This window comes from Scyliorhinus canicula, chromosome 1 (genome assembly GCF_902713615.1).
Source record: "Scyliorhinus canicula chromosome 1, sScyCan1.1, whole genome shotgun sequence".
Taxonomy (NCBI): domain Eukaryota; kingdom Metazoa; phylum Chordata; class Chondrichthyes; order Carcharhiniformes; family Scyliorhinidae; genus Scyliorhinus; species Scyliorhinus canicula.
In genome coordinates, this window is record NC_052146.1 from 77,098,101 (window position 1) to 77,111,921 (window position 13,821).

At 48.0% G+C, this 13,821-nt stretch overlaps 1 protein-coding gene and 1 long non-coding RNA gene across 2 annotated transcripts in view; one reads left to right on the plus strand and one right to left on the minus strand.

Moving 5' to 3' along the window:
• LOC119964209 (maternal protein exuperantia-like) overlaps positions 1 to 5,484 on the plus strand; it is a 20,488-nt gene extending 15,004 nt beyond the window's left edge. The window contains exons 3-4 of the mRNA XM_038793497.1: positions 723 to 879; positions 4,498 to 5,484. Of these exons, the coding sequence (XP_038649425.1) occupies positions 723 to 879; positions 4,498 to 5,237 (897 nt within the window). The 3' untranslated portion in view covers positions 5,238 to 5,484. The remainder of the gene's footprint in view (positions 1 to 722; positions 880 to 4,497) is intronic.
• LOC119964236 overlaps positions 1 to 13,608 on the minus strand; it is a 17,365-nt gene extending 3,757 nt beyond the window's left edge. The window contains exon 1 of the long non-coding RNA XR_005460284.1: positions 13,356 to 13,608. This is a non-coding gene — a long non-coding RNA (uncharacterized LOC119964236). The remainder of the gene's footprint in view (positions 1 to 13,355) is intronic.
• Between the last annotated feature and the right edge of the window lie 213 nt (positions 13,609 to 13,821).

A 13,821-nucleotide genomic window follows, 5' to 3' on the forward strand; every position in this document is an offset into this window, starting at 1 on the left:
AGAAATGAGGCTATGACAGGTGAGGACCTTGAGAGGATTGTTATCACTAAGGAGGTAGTGATGGGCAAGCTAATGGGGCTAAAGGTCCACAAAAGATCAGCCATGACCTCATTCAATGGCGGAGCAGGCACGAGGGGCCAGATGGCCTACTCCTGCTCCTAGTTCTTATGTTCTTATACTCCCAGTTCCCATTCTCTCCAAGGAACTTAAGTCTGGGGTGGAAAATCCCATCCAAAATTTCATGTCGATATCGCTTATCACCCATTCTGATCAACGATCATTGACCTGAAACGATAACTCTTTCTCTCTTTCCACAGATGCTGTCTGACCTGCTGAGTTTTTCCAGCATTTTCTGTTTTTATTTCAGATTCCAGCATCTCCAATATTTTGCTTTTTGTTTTAATTACAATCAGTCCTGCCAAGGTATTCAAAATTCTGCACACAGTGAATCTTGGAAAGAAAATAAAGGTCCTTTATTCTCTGGGATTTAAAAACTTTATCCCTGATTTTTGGAGATGCCAAACAGAGGAATCATTTACGTTTGTAAGTGAGCATGCTGGATTGCAGTTCGAGTGTGATTGGTGCAGATACTGTTACAGTTAAATAGTTGAACATCACCAGATCTTAACAGAACGCAGAATGACTCCTACAAAATTGGAGTATGATTTTACATGAGTAGAAATGTTGGAATTATTTCAGCCAGTGAATCCTGTTTGCTTTAGAATTCACAGCTTCCAGAGGATGGAGTGACAGAGAAAGCACCAAATGATGCCAACAGTGCTGTACTCATTGCTGAACCAACCAATGATGAAGACAGTGTCCCCCCAGTGAGCATCAAGGAGACCATGGTGTTCTTTGACCTGGAAACCACAGGCCTAGGTAATAATCTTCTGATCTGAGTGAGACTCCCTCTGCTTTGAGCTGGGGGGCTGTATCACACAGTGATGTCTGTTCGTTCGCCGTGTCCATTAATTTGCAGATGTGTAGAGATTTCACCAAAATAAAACAAAGGTACACCACTGAGGATGAAATTAAGGTAACTTGCGACACATGAACAGAGGGATAGTAGAATTGGAAAGGTGATGAGCTGAAGGGCAACACCTAAAATGAGAGTTAGTAAGGGGTGTATGAAGAATTTGGAGTGAGAATGTGCAAGAAGTAATACAAAACCATGTTTTTAAAAATAGAATTACAAAGTCTATCCATGCCGTACTCCAAGCCCAGTCTATCCCTGTCTCTCTCCCAGCCCAGTCTATCCCTGTCTCACTCCCAGCCCAGTCTATCCCTGTCTCACTCCCAGCTCAGTCTATCCCTGTCTCACTCCCAGCCCAGTCTATCCCTAACTCACTCCCAGCCCAGTCTATCCCTGTCTCACTCCCAGCCCAGTCTATCCCTGTCTCACTCCCAGCCCAGTCTATCCCTGTCTCACTCCCAGCCCAGTCTATCTCTGTCTCACTCCGAGCCCAGTCTATCCCTGTCTCACTCCCAGCCCAGTCTATCCCTGTCTCACTCCCAGCCCAGTCTATCACTGTCTCACTCCCAGCCCAGTCTATCCCTGTCTCACTCCCAGCCCAGTCTATCCCTGTCTCACTCCCAGCCCAGTCTATCCCTGTCTCACTCCCAGCCCAGTCTATCCCTGTCTCACTCCCAGCCCAGTCTATCCCTGTCTCACTCCCAGCCCAGTCTATCCCTGTCTCACTCCCAGCCCAGTCTATCCCTGTCTCACTCCCAGCCCGGTCTATCCCTGTCTCACTCCCAGCCCGGTCTATCCCTGTCTCACTCCCAGCCCGGTCTATCCCTGTCTCACTCCCAGTTCGGTCTATCCCTGTCTCACTCCCAGCCCAGTCTATTCCTAACTCACTCCCAGCTCTGTCTATCTCTGTCTCACTCCCAGCCCAGTCTATCCCTGTCTCACTCCCAGCTCAGTCTATCCCTGTCTCACTCCCAGCTCGGTCTATCCCTGTCTCACTCCCAGCCCAGTCTATTCCTAACTCACTCCCAGCTCTGTCTATCTCTGTCTCACTCCCAGCCCAGTCTATCCCTGTCTTACTCCCAGCCCAGTCTATCCCTGTCTCACTCCCAGCCCAGTCTATCCCTGTCTCACTCCCAGCTCGGTCTATCCCTGTCTCACTCCCAGCCCAGTCTATTCCTAACTCACTCCCAGCTCTGTCTATCCCTGTCTCACTCCCAGCCCAGTCTATCCCTGTCTCACTCCCAGCCCAGTCTATCCCTGTCTCACTCCCAGCCCAGTCTATCCCTGTCTCACTCCCAGCCCAGTCTATCCCTGTCTCACTCCCAGCCCAGTCTATCCCTGTCTCACTCCCAGCCCAGTCTATCCCTGTCTCTCTCCCAGCCCAGTCTATCCCTGTCTCACTCCCAGCCCAGTCTATCCCTGCCTCACTCCCAGCCCAGTCTATCCCTGTCTCACTCCCAGCCCAGTCTATCCCTGTCTCACTCCCAGCTCAGTCTATCCCTGTCTCACTCCCAGCCCAGTCTATCCCTAACTCACTCCCAGCCCAGTCTATCCCTGTCTCACTCCCAGCCCAGTCTATCCCTGTCTCACTCCCAGCCCAGTCTATCCCTGTCTCACTCCCAGCCCAGTCTATCTCTGTCTCACTCCGAGCCCAGTCTATCCCTGTCTCACTCCCAGCCCAGTCTATCCCTGTCTCACTCCCAGCCCAGTCTATCCCTGTCTCACTCCCAGCCCAGTCTATCCCTGTCTCACTCCCAGCCCAGTCTATCACTGTCTCACTCCCAGCCCAGTCTATCCCTGTCTCACTCCCAGCCCAGTCTATCCCTGTCTCACTCCCAGCCCAGTCTATCCCTGTCTCACTCCCAGCCCAGTCTATCCCTGTCTCACTCCCAGCCCAGTCTATCCCTGTCTCACTCCCAGCCCAGTCTATCCCTGTCTCACTCCCAGCCCAGGTCTATCCCTGTCTCACTCCCAGCCCGGTCTATCCCTGTCTCACTCCCAGCCCGGTCTATCCCTGTCTCACTCCCAGCCCGGTCTATCCCTGTCTCACTCCCAGTTCGGTCTATCCCTGTCTCACTCCCAGCCCAGTCTATTCCTAACTCACTCCCAGCTCTGTCTATCTCTGTCTCACTCCCAGCCCAGTCTATCCCTGTCTCACTCCCAGCCCAGTCTATCCCTGTCTCACTCCCAGCTCGGTCTATCCCTGTCTCACTCCCAGCCCAGTCTATTCCTAACTCACTCCCAGCTCTGTCTATCTCTGTCTCACTCCCAGCCCAGTCTATCCCTGTCTTACTCCCAGCCCAGTCTATCCCTGTCTCACTCCCAGCCCAGTCTATCCCTGTCTCACTCCCAGCTCGGTCTATCCCTGTCTCACTCCCAGCCCAGTCTATTCCTAACTCACTCCCAGCTCTGTCTATCCCTGTCTCACTCCCAGCCCAGTCTATCCCTGTCTCACTCCCAGCCCAGTCTATTCCTAACTCACTCCCAGCTCAGTCTATCCCTGTCTCACTCCCAGCCCAGTCTATCCCTGTCTCACTCCCAGCTCAGTCTATCCCTGTCTCACTCCCAGCCCAGTCTATCCCTGTCTCACTCCCAGCCCAGTCTATCCCTGTCTCACTCCCAGCCCAGTATATCCCTGTCTCACTCCTAGCCCAGTCTATCCCTGTCTCACTCCTAGCCCAGTCTATCCCTGTCTCACTCCCAGCCCAGTCTATCCCTGTCTCACTCCCAGCCCAGTCTATCCCTGTCTCACTCCCAGCCCAGTCTATCCCTGTCTCACTCCCAGCCCAGTCTATCCCTGTCTCACTCCCAGCCCAGTCTATCCCTGTCTCTCTCCCAGCCCAGTCTATCCCTGTCTCACTCCCAGCCCAGTCTATCCCTGTCTCACTCCCAGCCCAGTCTATCCCTGCCTCACTCCCAGCCCAGTCTATCTCTGTCTCACTCCCAGCCCAGTCTATCCCTGTCTCACTCCCAGCCCAGTCTATCCCTGTCTCACTCCCAGCCCAGTCTATCCCTGTCTCACTCCCAGCCCAGTCTATCCCTGTCTCACTCCCAGCCCAGTCTATCCCTGTCTCACTCCCAGCCCAGTCTATCCCTGTCTCACTCCCAGCCCAGTCTATCCCGGTCTCACTCCCAGCCCAGTCTATCCCGGTCTCACTCCCAGCCAAGTCTATCCCTGTCTCACTCCCAGCCAAGTCTATCCCTGTCTCACTCCCAGCCAAGTCTATCCCTGTCTCACTCCCAGCTCGGTCTATCCCTGTCTCACTCCCAGCCCAGTCTATTCCTAACTCACTCCCAGCTCAGTCTATCCCTGTCTCACTCCCAGCCCAGTCTATCCCTGTCTCACTCCCAGCTCAGTCTATCCCTGTCTCACTCCCAGCCCAGTCTATCCCTGTCTCACTCCCAGCTCAGTCTATCCCTGTCTCACTCCGTTCTGAGTTCAACCAAACATGGCAGAATTGGTTAGTCTGTAAATTTCAGTTTGGAAAGAAAGGTTGTGCTTTAACATTATCTATGTCTTCTAGAAAAATTTTGTGATATTGTGCAGCTGTCGGCAGTGAGTGGTGAGAAGATCTTCGATAAATACATCATGCCCAGCAATCCCATGACGGTAGGAGCAGCAGCCATTACTGGAATCCAGGTGATGGATGGAGTTTTGTACCACAAAGGAGAACCTCAACTCACCTGCACCCTCCAAGAGGCTATGTCAGCTTTCCTGCAGTTCCTGCAGTCGTTGGACAGGCCTCTGTTAACAGGCCACAACATCTGGAAATTTGATGGTCCAATTATCCTGAGAGCTTGGGAAAAGCTCTGCATGAAAGAACAATTTGACAAATGTGTGTCTGGATTCCTGGATACATACAGTCTGGCCAGGGATATTGTTCCCAGGTCCGAGGTCAGCAGCTATAGGCAATCTGATTTAGTGAAGGCTTACCTTAAAAAAGATTATGAAGCGCACAATGCTATTGAAGATGTAAAGAGCTTGCAGGAGCTGTACTCTATTCTTAAATTTACTCCGGAGCAGAAACAAAAGAATCAGTTTTCTCTCTCTCAGCTTGAAAGTCGTGTATCTCTGCAACCTTTCCTTGATGATAAAATACTATTCTTTCAGCTTGCAGATAAACTTGCGATGCAGGAAGTTAATTTTGAAAAGCTGAAGTTAACACATCAGCAAAATCCTGAATCAGGGCTAAAAACCCTTCTCCAATCTCTGGGATTCTCAGGGCCCACCTACATCAGACTCTCCAATTTTTTCAGTCGATGAAAGGGCTGCTGGTTTAGTCCTGCTTTGTTAACCTGCCGTGCAGTGGACAGATAAGAAGATGATAACACTGACACATCTTCCTTCCAATAAGCAACAAATTCACACTTTTCCTAAGTCCTAAGAGGCAAAGCATTTCCTCGCCTTTCTTACTTGCTAATTGCTACAGATCTCTGCATTGTTCGAACCCACATCGCTGATTTTAAATATGTCACATGTAAACTTCAATAAATAATATTTTAAAAATTGACTTGTTGGTTATTAAGCAACTTGTCTCACTTCAGTATGGGTAAGGTAAAATGTAAAATCCCAGGTGACCATCGGCTGCTTTACCCTTTTGAGGGGGAGAGCTGACTGGTGGTGATTAAACCTGGGCATCAACACACCTCAGGCGAGGGGCAGGGTTGAGAAGCTGGGCCTTCATGAATAACCTCAGCCGGGACGGAAATTGAACCTGCGCTGCTGGCCTTGCTCACCATCATGAACTAATTGTCTAGCCAATTGCACTGGACCAAAAGCACTTTGGGTGCAACGTGAGTATATGAGAGGAATTGGAGAACATCTTGATGACTAAGTGCAGCAGGGCTTGCTTGAGGTGTGAGTGGGTCAAAAATAGAAAGACTTTTGCCGATGGTGAGAGTGCATTAATATTCTTGCCAGACAGCAGTGGGTGGGGGGGGGGGGATTAAGGCTGGCTGATGTAGGATGGGCTTCCAACCTTTGGAAGCACGAAGATCATACAGTATACTCTCTGATACATGCCGGAGGTAATAGTCCTGTCCAGGCATGGCTCCACAGACGCAGCCTGCCTTAGGTAGTTGATGCACTATCAATGACCACAGAAACGAGAATGTAGTCCGAATTGAAGGCTTTAATCGACAAGATGTTTCCCCAGCAGCTCAAGTACAGAAAAGGCAGCTGCAGGGGAAACACGGGTTCTTATACCCCGCCTCAATGGGTGGAGCTACCTTACATTCTGACCAATGGGTTACAAACCATTGGACCAATGAGCAGCGAGCCTTCTCCACCAATGGTGGCTCAGCACTCCCAGGTGCCGTAGTACCTCCAGTCATACTACCACAATAGTTGAATTTCAGACATGAGCCAAGCATTGGCCATCAATCAGTGATCAATAACAGGAATCCTCCCTCACCAGATGCTCCCTGGTGGTGAGCTCAGGGGTCAAATCCTGACGAGCATTTCCTGGTTATTTTCAGTAATACATATTGTATATTGCTGAAGAGAGAGATTGCTGGAGCTTTTGGTCTTGCCCTCATCAGGAGAAGAAAAATGCCTAATTTCACACAATCACAACAATTTATACTGCTGGAGGAAAGGGGTGCTGATTAGTCGGCAAGTTGACTCTGATTGGCTGAGGGGTTGCCACAGAGAATGTAATGGTGAACTATAGGTTCCTCAAGCTCACCAGTAATTAATTAAAGGTGCAAGGATTGGACATATTCCTTTTGTTTGCAGTTAATAGGTCCCTGTGTATGAACTGAAGTTGTTTCCAGTAAGTGTAAATGAAGCGGTGGTGTAAATTGTTATTATTTGAAATTTGGTGTTCTGGTGTTTATCCTGATGAGTTGTAGAAGTCAACTATTTCCTATTACACCTGATAGGTAAAAGAAAGCTATTTAGGATAAATATTAAGCCCCAATTTTACCCATTTTAAATTAAGGATTTAAACACTCTCATAACCTCAGGTCATCTCAAAACATACAGCTTGCAATACAGCATAACACAGCATAATTCACTTTACTAAGTACCATTATTCTAGCAAGACAGTACAACATAAAAACAACAGAAACACAAAATAACCTGATACATGCAAAAGCAGTAGAGATTGAAACAAACACTTTAACTGAACTAATGAATACATTTTTCAAGACAGTGTCCAAGGACAGGGCAGGCTCCATAGCAACCAGGCTCCAGGGCAGCACAAGTGGATAGCACCTGTGGCTTCACAGCACCAGGGTCCCAGGTTCGATTCCCCGCTGAGTCACTGTCTGTGCGGAGTCTGCACGTTCTCCCCGTGTCTGCGTGGGTTTCCTCCGGGTGCTCCGGTTTCCTCCCACAGTCCAAAGACATGCAGGGTAGGTGGATTGGCCATGATAAATTGCCCTTAGTGACCAAAAAGTTTAGGAGGGATTATTGGGTTACAGGGCTAGGGCTTAAGTGGGTCAGTGCAGATTCGATGGGCCGAGTGGTCTCCTTCTGCACTGTATATTCTATGTTCACCAGCATAGCAACGACACAGTAACATGAAGGCTCTAGTGTTATCACAGCTAAGTCAGCAAAAGACCAGTTCAAGCTGGTCGCGATAACAGCACAATATCGCATTCCTTAACATACACAAGTATGTAGACACAAAACAATTAAAACTAATGTTGCATATTAAAGATGGACGGCTTGCCGGGAAATCAGATGTCGTTTGAATCTTACCCAAACCAATTAGGATTATATTGGGGTGTAATTAGATGGCTAAAGACAGATATACAATATAACTGGAGTTTCGGTCGGCCATTTCTAGCTGGAGCTGGATCATTAGCTGGATTTCTCTCTCCTTCATGAATCATCTATACTTTGATCTGAACTATTCACTGTCTCCCTGTCTTCCTATTTCATTTTCAGACTTTGGCTTATAAAGTTATTGCGAGCTGTTTGCCTAAGCAAGAAGATCATTTCTGTGATTCTTTGAAAGCTTCAAATTGTCTACTAATTGCCTTTTAAATGACTTTCAATTGTAATCAATAGAAGACAAATAAACAATTCTTATTTGTACCTGAGAAGTTTTAACTTAAATTTCTACTGAGTTCTAGTAATTGCAAAGTGCTCCTGAAACTGCATGGTCGATCTATCATAAGAACATAAGAACTAGGAGCAGGAGTAGGCCATCAGGCCCCTCGAGCCTGCTCCGCCATTCAATGAGATCATGGGTGATCTTTTGTGGATTCAGCTCCACTTTCTGGCCCGAACACCATAACCCTTAATCCCTTTATTCTTCAAAAAACTATCTATCTTTATCTTAAAAACATGTAATGAAGGAGCCTCAACTGCTTCCTTGGGCAAGGAATTCCATAGATTCACAACCCTTTGGGTAAAGAAGTTCCGCCTAAACTCAGTCCTAAATCTACTTCCCCTTATTTTGAGGCTATGCCCCCTAGTTCTGCTTTCACCCACCAATGGAAACAACCTGCCTGCATCTATCCTATCTATTCCCTTCATAATTTTATATGTTTCTATAAGATCCCCCGTTATCCTTCTAAATTCCAACGAGCAGAGTCCCAGTCTACTCAACCTCTCCTCGTAATCCAACCCCTTCAGATCTGGGATTAACCTAGTAAATCTCCTCTGCACACCCTCCAGCGCCAGTACGTCCTTTCTCAGGTAAGGAGACCAAAACTGAACGCAATACTCCAGGTGTGGCCTCACTAACACCGTATACAATTGCAGCATAACCTCCCTAGTCTTAAACTCCATCACTCTAGCAATGAAGGACAAAATTCCATTTGCCTTCTTAATCACCTGTTGCACCTGGAAACCAACTTTTTGCGACTCATGCACTAGCACACCCAGGTCTATCTGCACAGCAGCATAATATTTTGCCATTTAAATAATAATCCCTTTTGCTGTTATTCCTACCAAAATGGATAACCTCACACTTGTCAACATTGTATTCCATCTGCCAGACCCTAGCCCATTCACTTAACCTATCCAAATCCCTCTGCAGACTTCCAGTATCGTCTGCACTTTTTGCTTTAAAAGTGCAAGGTCAGTGCAAGATTGTTTTAAATTTGCAGTACCCAATTTTTTTTTTCCATTAAGGGGCATTTTAGCATGGCCAATTCACCTAGCACAAAGTTAAGTGCTTGTACCGTTTGTTTTTTGTACAACTGTGTTGTGAACTGTTTTAAGAGTATCCCCCCGCCCCGTACGTTGGTACTGAGGGGAGAGGACCCTGTTAGTGTTTGTACCGTTTGGCCTTGTACGTATTTTTTACGGTGTTAATAAAATGATATGGCCAATCCACCTAACTTGCACATCTTTGGGTTCTGGGGGTGAAACCTACGCAGACACAGGGAGAATGTGGAGTGCAAGATAAAAACATTCAGCAACATGTCTCTTTTTAGTAGGATTCAAATTCTGTAATGCCAAACAACTGTTAATACCTATTTATTTAAAATAACAAAAACAAACTCATGGATATTCAGTGATCAGGAACTGTAGCTTCTGTGAAGTAAATGTCAGATCAGGAATAATGTTGAGTGGGTGGGGGTCAGGGATGGTCTCAGGTGGGTGCTAGGGACAGGAATGGTGTAGGGCGCATGGGGGACAGGGATGGTGTAGAGTGAGAGGGGATCAGGAATGGTGTAGAATGGGAGGGGGTCAGGGATGGTGTAGTTTGGTAGTCAGGATGGTGTGGGTGAGGGCAGCACGGTTGCGCAGTGGGTTAGCACTGTGGCCTCACGAGGCCAATGTCCCAGGTTCGATCCCGGCTCTGTGTCATTGTCCGTGTGGAGTTTGCACATTCTCCACATGATTGCATGGGTTTCGTCCCCACAACCCAAAGAAATGTGCAGGGTAGGATTGACCACGCTTTATTGCCCTTAATTGGAAAAAATGAATTGGGTACTCTAAATTAAGAAAAAAACAATGGTGTAGATGGGTGGGAGTCCAGGATGATGTGGGTCAGGGATGGTGTACGATTGGGCGTCAGGGATGATGTAAGATTGGGGGTCAGGGATGGTGAGGGATGGGGGGTCAGGGATGGGCCAACTATGATGTGGGTTGGGGGTCAGGGATGGTGTAGTGTTGGGGGGGGGGTCAGGGATGGTGTAAAGTGGGTAGGGGGTCAGGGATGGCGGGGTGTCATTCTGCTTGTAATGTCACCAACGGGAAACACTAGGGGAAGAATTAAATCAAGCCCATCTCACTAGAAATATTGGGAGTTGTGGCCCCAAAGAGCAACACACATACCTTCTCTAATTATGGTCAATCAGGAGATGCTGGGGCGGAACGGTGGTGCAGTGGTTAGCACTGCTGCCTCAGTGCGACCCCGGGTCACTGTCTGTGTGGAGTTTGCACATTCTGCCCATGTTTGCGTGGGTCTCACCCCCACAACCCAAAGATGTGCAGGGTAGATGAACTGGCCAGGCTAAATTGCCCCTTAATTGGAGAAATAAATAATTGGGTGCTCTAAATTTATTCTTAAAAATGAGGAGAAACTACCTTTGAGGTGCAATGACAAACTGATTTACGAAAGTTTAAAAAATGTACTATCTGCAGGAAAAAAGTATGCTATCAGATTCACTAGACACGAGCAATGGAGAAGAGGGTGGAGGGGTAGATGTGGCCCTGTTGGCAAAGGTTATTTTAAGAGTCAGAATGAGCCAGGGCCCCATTGGGTCTCTGAGATAGTCACAGAATTATATATTTTCCGAGATGCACATGCAGGAGGGCGAAGAGGTAGGAGTTCTGGACAGGAATTCCAGAATGATGGGAATTTTGATTAGACAGGGTCACAAAGATGATTGATGCAGGTAGGGCAGTGGATGTTGTCGATATGGACTTCAGTAAGGCTTTTGGCAAGGTCCCTCATGGCAGACTGGCACAAAAGCTGAAGTCACTCGGGGTCAGAGGTGAGCTGGCAAGATGGATACAGAACTGGCAGGGAGTAGCAATGGAAGGGTGCTTTTCTGATTGGAGGGCTGTGACTAGTGGTGTTCCGCAGGAATCAGTGCTGGGACCGTTGCTGTTCATAGTATATAGAAATGATTTGGAGGAAAAGATAACTGGTCTGATTAATAAGTTTGCAGACGACATAAAGGGTGTTGGAATTGCGGATAGTGATGAGGACTGTCAGGATACAGCAGGGTTTAGATAGTTTGGCGTCTTGGGTGGAGAGATGGCAGATGGAGTTTAATCCGGACAAATGTGAGGTAATGCATTTTGGAAGGTCTAATACAGGTAGGGAATATACAGTGAATGGTAGAACCCTCAAGAGTATTGACAGTCAGAGAGATTTAGGTGTGCAGGTCCACAGGTCACTGAAAGGGGCAACACAGGTGGAGAAGGTAGTCAAGAAGGCATATGGCATGCTTCCCTTCATTGGCCGGGGCATTGAGTATAAGAATTGGCAAGTCATGTTGCAGCTGCATAGAACCTTAGTTGGTGCCTGGAACTCGTTGCTGGGGGGGGGGGGGGGGGGAAGCAGGGACAATTGTGACATTTAAGGGGCATCTTGACAAATACATGAATAGGATGGGAATAGAGGGATACGGACCCTGGAAGTGTAGAAGATTTTAGTTCAGACGGGTAGCATGGTCGGCGCAGGCTTGGAGGGCCGAAGGGCCTGGTCCTGTGCTGTACTTTTCTTTGTTCTTTGTTCTTGAAACAGAGAGATTGCAGGGGTGTCTGTCCGGAGAGATCACAGGGGGCATCCACGATTCTGGTCAGGGGTGTCATAATATACACCAGTATATCATGGTGCAGACAGACACTGATGGACACACACAGGGACCAATCAACATGTACAAACACCACAGCCAATCACCAGTTAGAATACACACACTACAAAGGCAGAGGGCACCACGGTTCCCGCTCATTCTGGGTGCTGCCTCTGAGTGTAACAAGAACTCATCCAGCCCAGGACAGACTCACACCACGTGCTGAGAGAATCAACTAGTTCGGACAAGACTTAGGTCTCTAGTTTAAGTTAGCATCATTTAGACCCACAGTCATCGTGTGTTAGTTAGTTAGTTAGAAGTAGTTAATAAAATTGAGTTGAACCTTCATCAGTGTTGGAAGTGTCTGTCCATCTCTCAAGTCTACACTAGCCAACACTTCAAGGGGTGGGGGGCATTTAGAACATAGAACATAGAACAGTACAGCACAGAACAGGCCCTTCGGCCCTCAATGTTGTGCCGAGCCATGATCACCCTACTCAAACCCACGTATCCACCCTATACCAGTAACCCAAAACCCCCCCCCCCCCCCCCCCTCCTCCCTCCCCTTAACCTTACTTTTATTAGGACACTACGGGCAATTTAGCATGGCCAATCCACCTAACCCGCACATCTTTGGACTGTGGGAGGAAACCGGAGCACCCGGAGGAAACCCACGCACACAGGGGGAGGACGTGCAGACTCCACACAGACAGTGACCCAGCCGGGAATCGAACCTGGGACCCTGGAGCTGTGAAGCATTGATGCTAACCACCATGCTACCCTGCTGTAGGGAAGTAAGATGTGGTCAGGAGAGATGGATAGATTGTGGAGTTGGGGGGTGTGGGTACAGGTTACCTTGCTGAGCTGGTACAGGTTACCTTACTGAGCTGTGAGGGAAAACCTCCTGAATAGCCTGACTCCCCTGTAGCACCTTGGAAGGGGCCTGCAGAATAAATGGTCAGTGCTGTTTCAAGTTAAACGTCAGACAGTCCAGTGCCAGTGCTGGATGTAGTCGGCAGTGTATCCTTCACAAGAAAATACTTCTCCGGGACTACTTTACTCAGTGAATCCTAACGGCGGACAGTAGCGTTGTTGGTATGACAATGAACCTGCAAAACAGAGGTCTGAGAGAGCTCATCAGAGATAATTAATTAATTCAAATCCTAAAGTGAGAACTTGGGGCTTTGAATTCACTTGCCAGTCGAGCAGCTATCCTGAAAATAAATTTAAAATAATGTGGTGATGTGCATCACTGTAGATACACAAGGGGTTAATGTAAGTATACGCAGACTAGCTAGACACCAGAGGGAGCACCAGAGACATGACACACACAGACACTCAACCAATAGGTCAGTAAGATAGGACGTGTTGAAGCTATCTCCACGTCTGAACCTTCCTTTGTCAGAGTGCACATCAAGGAAGCCGTTTATGCTACGCCAAGAGCATAACAAGACATGGTACCACAGGAGTGGCTGTTTCAATCCATATAGTTACAACTCAGCAAACAATGACAACCAGCAACAACAGCCAGGCAACACGATGTTCAGGATTCCAGTTCCGCAAGGCAATCTCAGTGAAAACTGGTGTTGGTTCAGGCAGAGATTCGAGATCTACCTGGTAGCGTCTGACCTAGATGGTGTGGCTGATGCAGAGAAATAAAGCTTCTACTCACCATCGCAGGTCCAGAAGCAGCTGAAATCTTCCAGACCTTCAAATACTCAAAGGGGCAAAACACGAGCGATTTCCAGGCAGTCCTGGACAAATTCCAAGAATTCTGCGAGGAGAATATAAGAAAAACCGGTAAAAGAAGCACCAAAACTCAGCACCAGGTAGGCTTGCAGCAGAAATCTACAGTTTTGAATTGCAGACATCTTGGTAAAGGTGCTGCACATGCGCTGTGGAGAAAAAGGCCCCAAGTAAAGGAACAGCGATCTGAGCATGCTCAGTCGCTTCCTACGATCTATGTCACATGCGTCATGACGTCAGATGCCCCAGACCACGCCCACTTAAAGGGGAAATGTCCCAAAACAGGGGGGAAAGATTTAAAGCCGTAAAACAAGATTCTTTCACCTGGAATGACAGCACAATGCCTGACACTCGACCAGTAGCTGAAAGTAACCTCCGCAGAACCCTGCAAC